At 43.0% G+C, this 17220-nt stretch overlaps 1 protein-coding gene across 1 annotated transcript in view; it reads left to right on the top strand.

Annotated features, from left to right (window-relative positions):
* fosb (FBJ murine osteosarcoma viral oncogene homolog B) overlaps nt 1-15529 on the top strand; it is a 138471-nt gene extending 122942 nt beyond the window's left edge. Inside the window, exon 11 of the mRNA XM_072270292.1 lies at nt 10372-15529. Coding sequence (XP_072126393.1) covers nt 10372-10411 — 40 coding nt within the window. The 3' untranslated portion in view covers nt 10412-15529. The remainder of the gene's footprint in view (nt 1-10371) is intronic.
* The last annotated feature ends 1691 nt before the right edge of the window (nt 15530-17220 follow it).

Below are 17220 nucleotides of genomic sequence, written 5' to 3' on the forward strand. Positions count from 1 at the left end.
CTCTTGGGTTGTAAAATAATTGTTGCTTCATTTGGCAGTAAAGATGACCAATTGTATATCTTTTTATTATGAGTGGGGCTGAAAGAGGAATGTGTGGGGGAGGGGTGGGGGCAGCACTGCATGTCACATGCCAACAAAACTTTTGTTTGTGCCATCTTGGAAACACATTCCATAGGTTCATCACCTTCGAAAACTAGAGATTATGTGCTTAGGGTGCCAGTGATCCCTCCTATCTGCCCAACAATTCTTTTGCCCCTCCTATGATCAAGCAGGAGCCACCGGAGCATTAGGAAACGGACTGTAAGGATGGGAAATAGCTTCTTCCCCCAGGCAGTAAGACGACTGAATTCCTCATCACATATGAAGCATCAATAGGGTTCTACTGTTTACCTTTCAACTTGTATCATATATGCACTTTATTATTTATTAATTTATTTCTGATAATATTAGTTTGTGTTGTGTGAGAGTTGTATGTACTGTGTTGTGCACCTTGGTCCGGAGGAATGTTGTCTCGTTTGGTGGGACACTTTGTGTGTTGTGTGAGAGTTGTATGTACTGTGTTGTGCACCTTGGTCCGGAGGAATGTTGTCTCGTTTGGTGGGACACTTTGTGTGTTGTGTGAGAGCTGTATGTACTGTGTTGTGCACCTCGGTCCGGAGGAATGTTCTCTCGTTTGGTGGGACACTTTGTGTGTTGTGTGAGAGCTGTATGTACTGTGTTGTGCACCTTGGTCCGGAGGAATGTTGTCTCGTTTGGTGATATACATTTGTACAGTTGAATGACGATAAACTTGAACTTGACTTGGTGGTAAAGAGGTCTGGAGGGGATCTTAGGAGGAATTTTTTCCACCCAGTTGGTGGTTGGAATCTGGAACACACTGCCTGATCTAGTGCAATAGGCAATGTTTCATTCTGAGCACTTGGACACCTGAGCAAGCTGGACCACTCAGGATCTTTTCCTTTTCTTTGTGACTTTGTTTTTCTGACATTGTCACCAAATGTGTTATTTTAAGGTTCAAGACTGTTTCATATCATTTCCTATACGCAAGTGTAAGGAGAATGAAATAATCGTAACTCCAGATCCGATACAGCACTCAAAACATACAAAAGCCACAATAAATAAATACATAAGCTACATAGATTGAGCGTCTGTCCATTAGGTGACTGATGGGAAATAATCAAGTAGTGGTGGAGTTAGTGGGTGGAGGTGTTGATCCGCCTTACTACCCCCACCACAGGAAACTTCCTCTCTACATCAACCTAATCGAGTCCTTTAAACATTTAGTAGGTTTCAATGAGATCCCCACGCATTCTTCTAAATTCCAGTGAGTACAGGCCCAAAGTTGCCATACGGTCCTCACATGTTAACCCCTTCACTCCTGGAATCATCCTTGTGAACCTCCTCTGGACTCTCTCCAATGAGAACACACCCTTTCTGTGATACGGGGCCCAAAACTGTTGACAGTACTCCCAAGTGCGGCTTGACTAGTGTCTTATAAAGGCTCAGCATTATCTCCTTGTTTTTATATTCTATTCCCCTTTAAATAAATGCCAACATTGCATTTGCTTTCTTTACCAGAGACTCAACCTATAAATTAACCTTCTGGAAGTCTTGCACAAGGATTCCCAAGTCCCTCTGCACCTTTGATGTTTGAATTTTCTCCCCATTTAGATAATAGTCCGCACTATTGTTACTTTTACCAAAATAAATTATCATACATTTCCCAACACTGTATTCCGTCTGCCACTGTTTTGCCCATTCTTCCAATTCTTCTAAGTCCTGCTGCAATCGCATTGCTTCCTCAGCACTACCTACCCCTCCACCTATCTTTGTATCATCCACAAACTTTGCCACAAAGTCATCAATTCCATTATCTAAATCATCAATAAACAATCTGAAAAGTAGCAGACCCAATACCGGCCCCTGAGGAACACTACTAGATTAACTCCATTTCTCACTGATTCACCGATTAAAGTATCAAGAAAGATTGAAATCATTGATATGAGAGAAGAAGGCTAGCAGGTGTTCAATGCATTTATCTGCCTCTCACTCACTGCTGCCAGAGGAAGGTGTCTGCATGTGACACTCTCCCTCCCTCTCGCTCGCTACTCCCAGAGGAAGATGTCTACATCTGACAGTCTCTCCCTCCCTCCAACTCACTGCTCCCGGAGGGTGTCTGTGTGTGACACTCTCTGCCTCCCTCTCGCTCGCCACCCCCAGAGGAGGGTCCCTGGTCTCTCTCTCTCTCCCCCTCGATGCTGCTGGGGTCCTGGGTTTTGGACAATGTTCAATTGACACGGTTTGTGGACTGGACACATTATGATGTGCTTCTGGTTTTGGGACGCTCCTTTTTTTGCTGTTTTGTGCAATTCTGATTGAGGCGGCCTGCAGATAACAAACAACACAGTGCAAGGTGGAATAGAACTGAGCTGAATTCAATATGCCTGGACTGTTTCGATGATGATTTTGTGGTTTGGTGTTTTATATTCTGTGCTTTTCACTCGTAGTTTTGCTATTTGTGCATGGGAGGGAGGGGTTGATACTTTTCCTTGAATGGGTTCCATGGTTTTCTTTGTTTTGTGCCTGTCTGTGGGGAAGACTAATCTCAGGGTTGTATACTGTAGATATACTTTGATAATAAACGTACTTTGAATCAATTGGATCCTTAATGATGGATGCCGCCTTTTTGAGGCATCACTCCTTGGAGATAACTTGGATGCTGGGGAGGTTAAAGCCCATGATGGAGCTGAGTTATAATTTTCTGCAGTTTGTTTGAATCCTGTGCAGTGCCCCTCCACCCCCATACCAGGTGGTGATGCAGCCAGTCAGAATGCTCTGCATGTTACATCTGTAGAAATTTCCAAATATCTTTGGTGACAAACAAAATCTACTCAAACTCCTAAAGAAATATAACCACTGTCATGCTTTCTTTGTAACTACATCAACATGCTGGGCCAGGATAGATCCTCAGAGACGTCGACACCCAGGAACTTGAAATTGCTCCCCCTTTCCACCACTGATTCGTCGATGAGGTCCAGTGTGTGTGCCCTCTGTCCTACCCTTTCTGAAGTCCACGATCAATTCCTTGGTCTTACTAATGTTGAGTACACGGTTGTTGCTGCAACTCCACTCAGCCAATTGATCTATCTCGCTCCTGTATGTCTTCTTGTCATCATCTGAAATTCTGCCAACAATAGCCAATTTGTTGAGCAAAATAGCAATCATCAGCAAACTTAATGACGGCATTTGAGCTATGCCTGGCCACACAGTCATGGGTGCAGAGAGAGTAGAGCAGTGCTAAGCACGCATCCCTGAAATGCACCAGAGTTGATTATTACCAAGGTGGAGATGTTATTTCCGATCTGCACAGACTGTAGTCTTCCGGTGAGGAAGCTGAGGATCCATTTGCAGACAGAGGTACAGAGGCAGAGGTTTGGAGCTTTTTGATGAGAATTGTAGGAATGATTGTGTTAAACACTGACCTGTAGTCAGTGAACAGCAGCCTGATATGAGTATTAGTATTATCCAGGTGATCCCAAGCTGTGTGAGGTGCCAATGAGATCATATCCATTGTAGACCTATTGTGGTGATAGGCAAATTGCTGAGTCCAGGTACTTGTTTAGGCAGGAGTTGATTCAAGAAATAACCAAACTTTCCAAGATCTTCATCACCGTAGATGTGAGTGCTACTGGACAATAATTGTTAAGGCAGGTTTATATTTAAATTGGAAGTTAAGAGCTAAGACACAGGGAAGACCATAAGACATAGGAGCAGAATTAGGTCATTTATCCCATTGAATCTGTTCTACCACTTCATCATGGCTGATTTTATTATTCCTCCCAACCTTGTTCTCCACCCTTCTCCACATAACTTTTGACACCCTATCAAGAACCTATCAACCTCTGTTTTAAATTTCTGGGCACCATGGTGCGATGCTATTACAACTCGGGGCATTGGGGTTCAGAGTTCAATTCCAATGTCATCTGAAGGCAACTGTACGTCCTCCCTATGGGTTTTCTCCAGTTGCTCCAGTTTCCTCCCACAGTTCAAAGATGTATCGGTTGGTAGGTTAACAGATCTTGTAAATTGCCCTGTGATTATGGTCTTCACGGTGGAAGACACTAATAGTATGGTGGAAGTTCCAGGTGTCAAGGGTCATAAAGTGTGTGAAGTTACCATTACCAGGGAATGGTTCTTGGGAAACTGAAAGGTCTGAATGTAGGTAAGTCACCTGGACCGGATGGTCCACACCCTGGAGTTCTAAACAAGGTAGCTGAAGAGATTGCAGAGGCATTAGACAGATAGATAGATAGATATACTTTATTGATCCCGAGGGAAATTGGGTTTTGTTACAGCCGCACCAATCAAGAATAGAGCATAAATATAGCAATACAAAAACCACAAACTATCAAGCAACAAAATGCAAACTCTGCCAGATGGAAAATAAATCCAGGACCAGCCTATTGGCTCAGGGTGTCTGACCCTCCATGGGAGGAGCTGCAAGTTCGATGGCCACAGGCAGGAATGACCTCCCGTGCCGCCCAGTGTTGTATCTTGGTGGAATATGGCCGAAATCCAACAGTAAAAAGTTCAATATCCGGTCTACAAACGTGTTCCTCTATCGTAATATGACCCGGATTGCACCATCTGTTGTTAACCAGAACAGTAAGCACCCAACTCCTTTACACTTACCGGTCTCAGTGCACTTCTGGTCAGCCAGAACAGTCTGGAAGCCGTCCATGGAGAAGTTTTGATCGGGTATGTCTCGTGCAGCCCCGTTCCAGTAAAGCACATAACACTGCACTCCTGAAATGTTCTCTGACGCCTGGCTGGCGCCATGAAACTCGTCCATTTTATTACCCACCGAACTCCTCTTCTCCATAAGTCTCTGTTGTCTCGACCCGGTCCTCTTTCCTCGACTTTGTGATCCCCCTCTGCATCCTCTGTGTGTTTTCCTCCGGATTTCAGCAGGGGTGTCCACCGCTCTGCTCGCTAAACCAGCCGGCATAAGCTCAATCAGCTGGTCCCTGGAATACACAATGCGACCATGCTTCTGTCCCGCTAATGAGACGTGTCGGAATGTAACTATTTCCAGCACTAAAAACCCAAATAAAACTCTCTCTACCAGCATGTGAGGGTGCAGCTTCGACGTGTTACCGTGAAAAAAAATACAAAACATAATGTAAGTTAAAAAGTAAGAAGTAAACCGGTCTGGAATGGCTGTAACAGGCTGCATGCACGACCGGCACATGCGCACCGGTCTTTCAAGAATCACTAGATTCTGGAATGGTTCCAGAAGACTGGAAAATTGCAAATAGTTACTCCTCTCCAAGAAGGAAGAGAGGCAGAAGAAAGGAAACTGTTGACCTGTTAGTCTGACTGGTTGGGAAGATGTTGGAGTTGATTATTAAGGATAAGGTCTCAGGGCACTTGGAGGCAGATGATAAAATGGGATGTAGTCAGTCTCAAGGGAAAATCTTGCCTGACAAATCTGTTGGAATCCTTTGAAGAAATAACAAGCAGGATAGACAAAGGAGGATCTGTTCATGTTGTGTACATGGATTTTCAGAAGGCCTTTGACAAGGTGCCATGCATGAGTCTGCTTAACATGGTATTACAGGAAAGATTCTAGTATGGATAAAGCAGCGGCTGATTGGCAGGAGGGAAGAGTGGGAATAAAGGAAGCCTTTTCTGGCTGGCTGCCGGTGACTAGTGGTGTTCCACGAGGGTCTATATTGGGACTCATTCTTTTTACATTATATGTCAATGATTTGGATGACACAATTGATGGCTTTGTTGCAAAGCTTGCAGACAATATGATGATAACTGGAGGGGGGTAGTTTTGTGGAAGTAGAGAGGCTACAGATGGGCTTAGAAATGGTAGATGGAATACACTGCCAGGAAGTGTATGGTCATGCACTTTGGTAGAAGACATGATAGGGTTGACTATTTTCTAAATGGAGAGAAAATACAAAAAACTGAGGTTCAAAGGGACTTGAAAGTCTTTGTAAAGAATTCCCTGAAGGTTAATTTGCAGGTCGAGTCTATAGTGAGGAAGACAAATGTGATATTAGCAATCATTTCAAGAGGACTGGAATATAAAAGCAAGAATGTAATTTTGAAATTTTATAAAGCATTGGTGAGGCCTCACTTGGAGTATTGTGAGCAGTTTTGGGCCCTTCATCTTAGAAAGGATGTGCTGAAACTGGAGGTTCACGAAAATAATTCCAATATTAAACGGTTTGTCATATGAAGAGTGTTTGATGGCTCTGGGCTTGTATTGGCTGGAATTCAGAAGAATGAGGGGTGGCCTCATTGAAACCTATCAAATGGAGAAAGGCCTTGATAGCGTGGATGTGGAGGGGATGTTTCCTATGGTGGGAGAGTCTAGGACCAGAGGCCACAGCCTCAGAATAGAGGTATATCCTTTTAAAAAAAGACATGAGGAGATATTTCTTTAGCCAGAGTGGTGAATGTGTGGAATTCTTTGCCACAGGCAGCTGTGGAGGTCAAACCTTTACATAAATTTAAGGCAAAGGTTGAAAGGTTCTTGATTAGTCAAGGCATGAAAGGATACAGGGAGAAGGCAGATTGGAGCTGAGAGGAAAATTAGATCAGCTATGATGAAATGGCGGAGCAGACTCAATGGGCCAAATGGCCTAATTCTGCTCCTATATCTTATGGTCTTATGATTAGGCTAGGGTTAAATCGGGGGTTTGTTGGGCGGCGCAGTTCGAAGAGCTGGAAGGGCCTATTCCATGCTGTATCTCAATAAATAAATAATAGCTATACTCAATGAAGAATAAAGAGTAGGTGCTTTGAATAGTAGAAGCTACTAAGTAACGTTCTACTGGATTCTGTTCTCAGACTGTATTAATAGCTTGAATGGAATGCCATATGCAAGTCTGCAGCAGACACAAAGTTTTGTGTGTGAGTAATTAGTGAATTTTCATGATGTCAGCAAACAGTACAACTAAGCAAGTTTTGGAGAGTACTAACTGTTATACAATAGCAGGAAATTACAATAGAAAATAAAAACATTGATTAACTAAGTAAAATTAAGACTAAAAGAAGTTTATGTGACACACAGTGATCGTAGGTGGTGGAATCCGGAGTCAGAGAGTCATAGTACACTACAACATAGAAACAGGCCCTTCAGCCCATCTAGTCCATGCTGAACTGTTAATCTGCCTAGTCCCACTGACCTGCACCTGGACCATAGCCCTCCATACTTCTCCCATCTATTTATTTATCCAAACTTTTCTTAAATCAAACCTGCATCCACTTCTTTCTCTGGCAGCTTATTCTGCACGCTCACACATGCTGAGTGAAGAAGTTACCCCTCATGTTCCCCTTAAACATTTCATTTTTCACCCTCTTGTTTTAGTCTCACCCAACCTCAGTAGAAAAAGTCCGCTATACTCCTCAAAATTCTGTTTATTTCTATCAGATCTCCCCTCAATCTTCTACTTTCCAGGAATAAAGTTCTAACCTGTTCAACCTTTCGTTATAACTCAGGTACTCAAAATTTGTAAATTTTCTCTGCATATCTGCTGGAGGAACCCAGCAAGCCAAACTGTGGGGAGAAATTTTGTCAGCATCGATCACAAGATGTGGAAAGATGTGGCTATCTCCAACAGAGAAGATAGATTAGCTTTATTAGTCATATATGCATCAAAATATTGAAATATATTGTGAAATGTATTGTTAACAATCAACAGTCTGAGGATGAGCTGGAAGCAGCCACACCTCTGGTGCCAACACAGCATGCCCACTACTTACTAACCCATACATTTCTGGAATGTGGGAAGAAACTGGAGCAGCTGGTGGCGATGGGAAAATGTAAACTCTCCTTACATATAGCTGTGGGAATTGAGCCCCAATATCCTGATCCCTGGTGCTGTAAAACATTACACTAACTGCGATGCTACTGTGCTGCCAAGACCAAAGAAACGTAAATTAGAATATATTCCAAATAAAAAGTTAGTAGTGTGGAGGACTGAAACACATTGGAAACACAAATTATTGAAAGCCGTAAGTTGTTAAAAAAGTTAATTTCATGTCAGTCTGTATATCGTGATTGCAAAGGGAGCAGTTTCTCAGGAACAACAATGAGAGTGGATATTCATTAGGTTGCTGCCTGGGCTTGAAAACTGAGGACAAAAATCTGTCTTGTATTTCTTTATGATAGTGGGGTGATCTGATCTGATCAGTGTTCAGAATAGTTAAAGGAAGTAGATACGGAAAACTACATTCTCTGATGTGGGTATAGAATACTGGGAGATAAACTTAATCTTCAAATTTGAGCCAGGAAGTTCAGGATTGAGTCAAGAAGCATTTATTTTTACAAAGGGATGGTAAAAATTCAAAAAAATAATTCCCCCTCTCCATTATTTTCGTATCATCGGTCAGAACTGCTGCCTCATGGGTCCTAGACCCAGGCTCAATACTGACCTCAGGTGCTGTCTGAGTAATGTTTCAAAGGTTTCAAACGTACATTTAATATTAGAGAAATGTATACAATATACATCCTGAAGTGCTTTTTCTTCACAACTGTCCACGAAAACAGAGGAGTGTCCCCAAAGGATGAATGACAGTTAAATGGTAGAACCCCACAATGCTCCCTCAGCTCCCCTTCCCCCACCAGCAAAAAAAACATTGGCACCCACCACCAAACACTCAAGTGTGCAGCAAAGCAACAGCAAAGACACAGACTTGCAGTACCCCAAAGACTACTCGTTCACCCAGTATTCGACATAATAAGGGAGAAAGCCGTTTCTCCGTTTCACATTCTCCTTTCACTACATGGCTCTCCCCTGGTGCTCTGCATCAGAAGTTTATTATCACTAACATAGTCGTGAAATCTGTTGCTTTGTGGCAGCAGTACAGTGCGATAGGTTAAAATTACTGTAAATTACAATGAACACATTAAAAGTAGAACCAAAAGAGCAAGAAATGAGGTATGGTCCATTGTCCATTCAGAAATCTGATGGCGGAGGGGAAGAGGCTATCCCTAAAACATTGAGTGTGTGACTTCAGGCTCCTGCACTCCCTCCTTCATTATAGGAATGAAGAGAGGACTGGGGTTTTGAGGGTTCTTAGCGAAGGGGCAAAAGAACCAAAGTGGAATTGATTGACATTGAGAGAATAAGGTCTTACATGGAAATAAGAGGGGGAAGGGTCCCAATGGGACGGAAAAAACAAACTTAGAGGGACTCAGTGCATCAGGCAGCAACTATGGAGACAGAAAGATGATTGATATTTCCTGCAGAGTCCTGACCAGCTTTCCATCCACATATGCTGCCTGAGCCACTGAATTCCTCCAAAGCCTTTTAGGACCGAGATTAGGGAAAACTTCTTCACACAGAGAGTGGTGAATCTGTGGAATTCTCTGCCACAGGAAACAGTTGAGGCCAGTTCATTGGCTATATTTAAGAGGGAGTTAGATATGGCCCTTGTGGCTCCAGGGGTCAGGGGGTATGGAGGGAAGGCTGGGGCGGGGTTCTGAGTTGGATGATCAGCCATGATCATAATAAATGGCGGTGCAGGCTCGAAGGGCCGAATGGCCTACTCCTGCACCTATTTTCTATGTTTCTAATAGCTCTTTTTTTTTTGCACCACGTTGCAGCATCTGCAGTCACTTGTATCTGCAAGGTCGAAATGGCATCACTGTACTAGGAGTCAGCATAGGTGGGCCAACTGACCTCCTCCTGGTTGTAATCGGAAACACCCAGATGGAGTGCTGAGGGTCAAATGAGGCCACAAGACATAGGAGCAGAATTAGGCCATTCAGCCCATCGAATCTGCTCTGGCATTCCATCATGGCTGATTTATTATCCCCCTGAATTCCATTCTCCTGCCTTCTCCCCATAACCTTTGATGCCCTTACTAATCAAGAGCCTAATAACCTCTGTTTTAAATATACCCATTGACTAGGCCTCCACAGTCCTCTATAGCAATTAATTCCACAGATTCACCATCCTCTGCTAAAGAAATTCCTCCTCATCTCTGTTTTAATGGGATGTCCTTCTATTCCAGGAGTTCCTAACCCTTTTTATGCCATGGACCCGTTCCATTAAGCAAGGGGTCTGTGGACTCCACATTGGGAACCCCTGTTCTATTATGAGGCTGTGCCCTCTGGTCCTAGACTTGGCTCACTATAGGATACATCCTATAAATGAGAATTTATAAAAATGAAGGTGTCAGACTGAGCTCAATAGATCTTCATTCATCATAGATAAGGTGGAAACATTGGATTAGAACATTGGTGGAAGCTTTCTCCAGTTTGGGCTTCTGTATGACTCCAGAGTCTGGAAGGCATAGAACAAGTTTTACCTTCCTTACACATTCTCTCCTCTCTCTTCCTTTCAGATGCCCCATCATGAGGAAGAAACAACCCCAGACAGCCTGAGGAGAAGAGGATGATAGTGGCCCCTGGGCCCAGGGGGACTGCGATTATTGTCTGAGCCATGGAGAGATGTTGAGAAGAAGTCTCAGCATTAATGAACAATTGGTGACAGATTCCTTGTGCTGCTACGACAGAGAAAGGAAGGGGATTAAACCTTGTCCTTTCTGATGTGAATATATTTGATGAACAGGAGCCCCTTCACTGAGAAGGTGGGAGGGGCTGGTGGCAGAGAAGTGGACAGTAAGGACAGGTCCCTTTGACAACTTTCAACTCATCCCAGAGCTACTTCCTTCTGCCAAACTGAGAGTATCTCTTCATTGGAGAGAGTTGCTATCAACAATGCATGTGTGCTGTTGAGTTCACAGGCAGCATTCCTTATACTTAAATTACAGTCAAACATTCGAGTGCTGCATTTGAAGAAGTTTGTGTCTGAGTCTGTTTTTAAATTCCTATCAATTTTAATTCCAATTAAACAGTGAAGATGACTTCTCCTTTGTAGACTGCTCCGCATGGTTTTTACAGACAATGATGCATCTTGAACAGCACAGGACAATTACCTTTTGCCAAATAGTGGAGGCACAATGGCGTATCTGATAGAGCTGTTTTTTCATAGCGCAGCTGACCTGGGTTTGATCCTGACCCCGGGCACTGGCTGGAAAATCTCTGTATCTACACAGATTTCCCCCAGGTGCTCTAGTTTCTTCCCACATCCCAAAGGCATGGGTTGTTAGGTTAATTGGCCACTGTAAAATGTCTCTAGTGTGTAGGTCAGTGGTAGAATCTGGGAGGAGTTGATTGGAATATGAAGAGAATAGTATGAGTGGAAATGGGGGCTTCTTGTTGGCATAGATTGGATGGACTGAAGGGCCTGTTTCCATACTATACAGCTCTATGGGTCTCTATTAATCATTTTTTAATTAAGGGTAACAGCCTATGCTACCCAATTGCACCCATGTGACTAATTAACCCATATGTTTGGGGGTAAACTGGAGAACCGGCAGGAACTCATGGGATCATGGGGAGAGCGTACAATCTCCTTATAAGCAGCAGTGGGAATTGCACTAAGCCACCGTGCCACCCTAAAATCTTGAGTAATACTGGGGGAAGATGACGTATGGTGGGACAGTGGTTCACTGGCTACTGTATATTGCAGATGGGTGGCAGGAGAACCAAGATGCAGGTTGGTGGGCATATGTGAGGGAATGGGCCGTAAAGAAATTGGATTGTTGTGAGAGACCAGCATTCTCTAGATGGGCCAAAGATCCAGAAGGAAATGTAAGTGGAGAGACAGGGTTAGCATTCTAGGTCTCCTCCTGTGTTATAAGAAAATATGAGAAACGCGAGGAGCCAGGAGACAGTCTAGTCTTATCATTCCAAACACCTAATCCAGGCTGGTGTGTAGTAATCCCTGCTGTTGTTTGATTCTGCAAAACAGTGTAACACTTGCCATCCATTCAGTCTTTGTTTCCTGCTCTAACTAGCATGAAGGAATTCTCTAACTAATGGACATAGTTCTACATCTGTATCCATCAGATTTGCTTATGTTTTATGATTACGTAGACTGAATCCAGTCCTGCGTGTACTTGTGCGGCAATGTTTGACCTTACTTTACTGACCGTATCTCATTCCTGTTCAAACCATGGCACAGAGATAGGAATCATACATTCAGATCTAGGTCTAGATTGGAATGCAACAATAACCTGCATTGAAGAGGACATGATATCACAAAGCATTTTACAGGACTGTTTCTAAACAAGGTTTGAGGCCAAATCACATAAGGAGACAACAGGATACAAGAGTAACAGTATTAACCAGAACATTGCAGGAAGATGGGCAGCTGAGCCGACTTGATAAAGGTGTACAAGATGAAGATTAAAAATGAGATCAGGGACCATGGCAGAATTTAAAAAGGAGGGTGAGAATCTTAAAATGAAATTGCTGTTTAAGCAGGATGTCAGAATGTTATCAAGCAGATGGGTGATGGTTGAGCAGTAGCTGATACACAGAGAAAGAGTGAGAAAGGATGGCCGGATTAATGAATACAGAACATGTGTTGCAGGCCCTTCGGCCCACAATGTTGTGGCAACCTTTTAAACTACTCAAAGATCAATCTAACCCTTCCTTCCATTTTACTTTCATCAATGTGCGTATCTAAGAGTCTTTTAAATGTTCCTGATGGATCCCCCTCTACCACCAGTCTGTGTAAAAAAAAACACACACGAAAAAAACCTCCCTCTTAAGTTTCCAACCCACCTCCCAATCACTTTAAAATTATGCCTGCTCATATTAGTCATCTCCATCCGGAAAAAATCTCTGGCAGCAAATATGACAAATGTACTTATTACAATCCAACACACATCTCGAAGTACAAGTGCTGTAAACCTGTGGAACTTTATAGAGACACTGCAAGGAAGGTGATATTGTAAGGAAGGATAGGGGAAGTGCATTTGTTACTGATGTAGGAGTTTTGAACTGGAACTCCATAACTAACCTTCTCTGCCTCTCCCTCATTGTTAAAACCTACTCTTTAACCAACCTCCTAATCTGGCTCAGTATTGGACCTCATTAGAAGCAACTTCGGGTTAATTTTAAAATTTCTTAAAGTAGGGATTGCACAGTGGAGCAGCAGTTAATGACCTCCAGTGCTGTCTATGTGAAGTTTGCATTTTCTCCCTGTGAATAAAACATAGCCTCCTTCTTCCCTTTCTCCCATGGTCCACTCTCCTCTCCTATCAGATTCCTTCTTTTCCAGTCCTTTGCCTTTCCCACTGACCTGGCTTCACCTATCACCTTCTAGCCAGCCTCCTTTCCCTCCCCCCACCACCTTTTTATTTTGGCATCTACCCCCTTTCTTTCCCATCCTGATGAAGTATCTTGGCCTGAAATGTCAACAATTTATTCATTTCCACAGATGCTGCCTGACCTGCTACATTCCTCCAGCATTTTGTGTTATGTTGCCCTGGATTTCAAGCGTCAGCAGAATTCCTTGTGTTTATAGAACTTTACAGCTCAGTACAGGCCTGTTGGCCCACAATGTTGTGCCAATCTTTTAACCTATTCTGAAATAAGTTTAACTCTTCCCTCACACATAGCCCTCCATTTTTCTATCATTCATGTGACTATCTAACAGTTTCTTAAATGCCCCTAACGTATCTGCCTCTACCACCAACCCCAGCAGTGTGTTCCATGCACCCACCACTCCCTGGTTTTCTGGTTTCCTTCCATATCCCAAAGATATGCAGTTTAACTAGTTAATTCTCTGCTGTAAGTTACCCCTAGTGTAGGTGGATGGTGAAGGAATTGATCAGCATGTGAGAGACAGGGTAATAGCATGGGGAATGGGGCTGAGGGGATTTGCTGTGACAGCTGTCATTGACTTGATGGCCTCTAGGTTGAGGAATTTTGAAAATGTGAGAAATAAAAACTGAACCAATGTGAGTTATGGGATCTGACTGGAAATCAGGGCCATGCCTACCTATATAATATTGAGTTGCAAACAATATGCTGGAGAGACTCGAGACTTGAGCAACTACTGTTAGGGGAAAGTAATCATCAATGTTTCAGCTTGAAACTTGTGGCCCAAAATGAGCTCCAACATGTTACTTGTTGCTCCAGATTCCAGCATCTGCAGTCTCTCTTGTCTGTTGTGGAATATTCAGTTGCTTATCCTGTTTAGACAAAAAGGCAAGACACTGCAAAATGTACCAGAGGGGAAAGACTTGATTCCCCTTTTAACCCTTTAGACCCACCACACACATCTCACACAAGAAACCTTGTGACTGCAAATCATTAAACTGCACATAAAATAAGATATAGGAGCAGAACTAGGCCTTTCAGCCCATCGATTCTGCTTTGCCATTTGATCCCTCTCAGTCCCATTCTCATGCCTTCTCTCTGTTACTTTTGACCCCCTCACTAATTATGTATCAGCCTCTGCTTTAATATACTCAATGACTTGGCCTCCAGAGATGGCTCTGGAAGTGAATTCCACAGATCCACCATTCTCTGGCAAAAGAATTTCCTCCTCATCCCTGTTCTAAAGGGACATCCTGACATGCTGGAAATTTGAAGCAAAATCAGAAATCAGCCTGAAATTTTAATTCTGTTTCTGTCTTCACAGATGCTATCTGACCTGTTGAGTCTTTCTGCCATTTTCTGTTTCAATACTAGTGATGATGTTCACACACAAAATTGACATTTACTTTATTTTGACAGCCTTGCTTGGTTGGAATTAAGGCATCTTATTAATAATTAAAAAGCTCTCCCTAGCAACTAACATTACCTGGTAGACCTAGTCCCCCTTTTAACAGGGGTGCAGTTCTATAGATATTAGTTGTCCACTGGTTAACTTAACTAGAGTCAACTGGGGATTTGATTTTTTATATACATAGTGTATGGAGCAGGACGCAGTACGGCTGTGATATTCAGTTCACTGACCCGAATCAGGTTTAATATGACGGCATATGTTGTGAAATGTGCTGTTTTGCAGCAGGCAGCAGTATATTGCAGTACAGAAAATAAAAACGATAAATTACAACAAATATATCTTGAAAAAATCAAATAAGTAGTGCAAAGAGAGGGAAAAATTCTCAGGAGGTGTTCATGGGCCCATTGTCCATCTGATGATGGAGGGGAACAAGCTGCTTCTGAAATGTTGAGTGTGTGTCTTCAGGCTCCTGTACCTCCTCCTTGATGCTAGCAATGAGAAGAGGGCATGTCCTGGGTGACAGGGGTCCTTTATCATGGATACCACCTTTTGAAGGTGTTCTGGATGCTGGGAGGCCAGTACCCATGATGGAGCTGGCTGAGTTTACAACTTTCTGCAGCTTTTTCCAATCCTGTGCAGCGGCGCCTCCACACCAGACTGTGAGGCAGCCAGTTAGAATGCTCTCCATGGTACATCTGTAGAAATTTGAGGGTTAGTACTGCTTGGATTCATACAGAGTCTGTTGAACTGGCTAAGAAGTGCTTATACACACAAAATGCCATGTCCGTTCAAAACAGGTCTCTTGATTCTAGACCCAGATACAAGCTTATTATAGAATATTGTGAAATATTATTTTTACTGAAAAAGAAATTAGAGGTTAAACTGTACCAATGCTTATTACTCTGGATAATTAAAACTTGTGTTATTTGAATAATATTGTTGTTTTCTCTTGGGCTAATTATTTCTTATCTGCTTTTAAGAATGGAATTTTAGACTTGATATTACTGGGATAAAAACAAGAGTGGAAGTTCAAACATTTCTCCCAGGGTCAAGATGCTCTAGGCCCACAATCTGAGTGCCCTCTCCCAGTTGTGGGTGTAGAATGCGGGAGGGTCCAGCAGGCAGCCTGAACGGCTCCCTTGCTTTCTTCCCTCTCCTTTCCATCAAGACAATGTACAGTTTGGCTGTGTGTTCAGTGAAAGATTAAGAATTATTTTATTCAATCATACACTCAAAGTGTCCACTGAATATAAGGTCATGGTCTGCTCCTGCTGCAGCCCAACCACTTCAGATGCTCTTCTGCACATCAACATGATTGGTGTACAGGTGAACCTCAAAGTGGCCATTGTCTGTATATGGCAGTACAGTACAGGAATGTCCCACTGTCTGTATTCACCCCAGTGCCAATCTAACTAATCCTATCTACCTGCACTTGGTCCATATCCCTCCATTCCCTGTCTGTTTGTGGTTCAAGATTCAAGTACATTTATTATCAAAATATATGAATTATACAACCTTGATTTGTTTGCTCACAGGTAGCCACAAAATAAGAAACCTGAAAAAAACCAATAAGAAGAAAAGAAAAATAAAAATAAAAGACCAACACTCAATGTGCAAAATACAAGTCATGCAAACAATTGAAGCAAATCAAAATGGAGTCCTCAGATCCAAATCCTGGTGCAGCCCAGAGCAGGTCCAAAGTTCATCATATTAGCGGGCACGAAGCACAGTCCAAAGTTCATCATATTAGCGGGCAGTCTTCATAGCCCCAGTGCCATGGAGATGAACATCATAAAGAACAAATGAAATCGGCTCTCGTCCCCACAACGGGACAGCGAAAGGCTCCGTGCCCTGGAGAGACGAGTGAACATTGCAGAGGGCAAGTGAAATCGGCTCTTGCCTCCAATCTGGGCCGGCGTTTAAATTGTCTAAACAGCATATTGTACCTCATACTAAGACCTAGGCACCACTGCTGCGAAAGGCTCCAGGCCTAGACCATGCCGCCCAACAACTTGCTCCTGGCCCAGATTTCACTCCTGGAGCTGGAATCTCCAGGCCCAAATTTCGCTGTCCGGCGACTGACTCTGGGCCTGGATTTCATTGCCCAGCCCAAAGCAGCTCTCAAGTTCTTCCAATCAGTTTGGCGCCCAGAGCAGTGCAACCTTGCACCTGGGTCAGTGTATGAGCATCGAAATTGAATCTCCTCTGGCTGCAAAATGTTTCTATCTAAACAGCACTATTGTATCAGCTTATACTATCTCCACTGGCAAGTGTAGTACTAGGGAAAGCAGGAAGATTCTACAGTCACTGAGTAACTGGGCTCTGAAAACTCAAATTTATTCCTCAGTCTCACTTTATTGACTTGTGCACAAGGAGGACAGTGCTGGCCCTGTCAAGAAACAGTTCTAAAGTTAAAACAAAGAAATGCCATTTTTTTACAGAAATTGACTAGTTGGATACAGATATTGATGAATCAATCAATAACTTTGTGGGTATTCAAATTCGAATCAATCACAGTACATACAGGTATTAATAGCCAACAGAATCTATATTAAAGGCCAATTAGGAACAGGACTAGTAAAGTAGGGGTCACCCTAATCCTTTA

This window comes from Mobula birostris, chromosome 10, assembly GCF_030028105.1.
Source record: "Mobula birostris isolate sMobBir1 chromosome 10, sMobBir1.hap1, whole genome shotgun sequence".
Lineage (NCBI taxonomy): Eukaryota > Metazoa > Chordata > Chondrichthyes > Myliobatiformes > Myliobatidae > Mobula > Mobula birostris.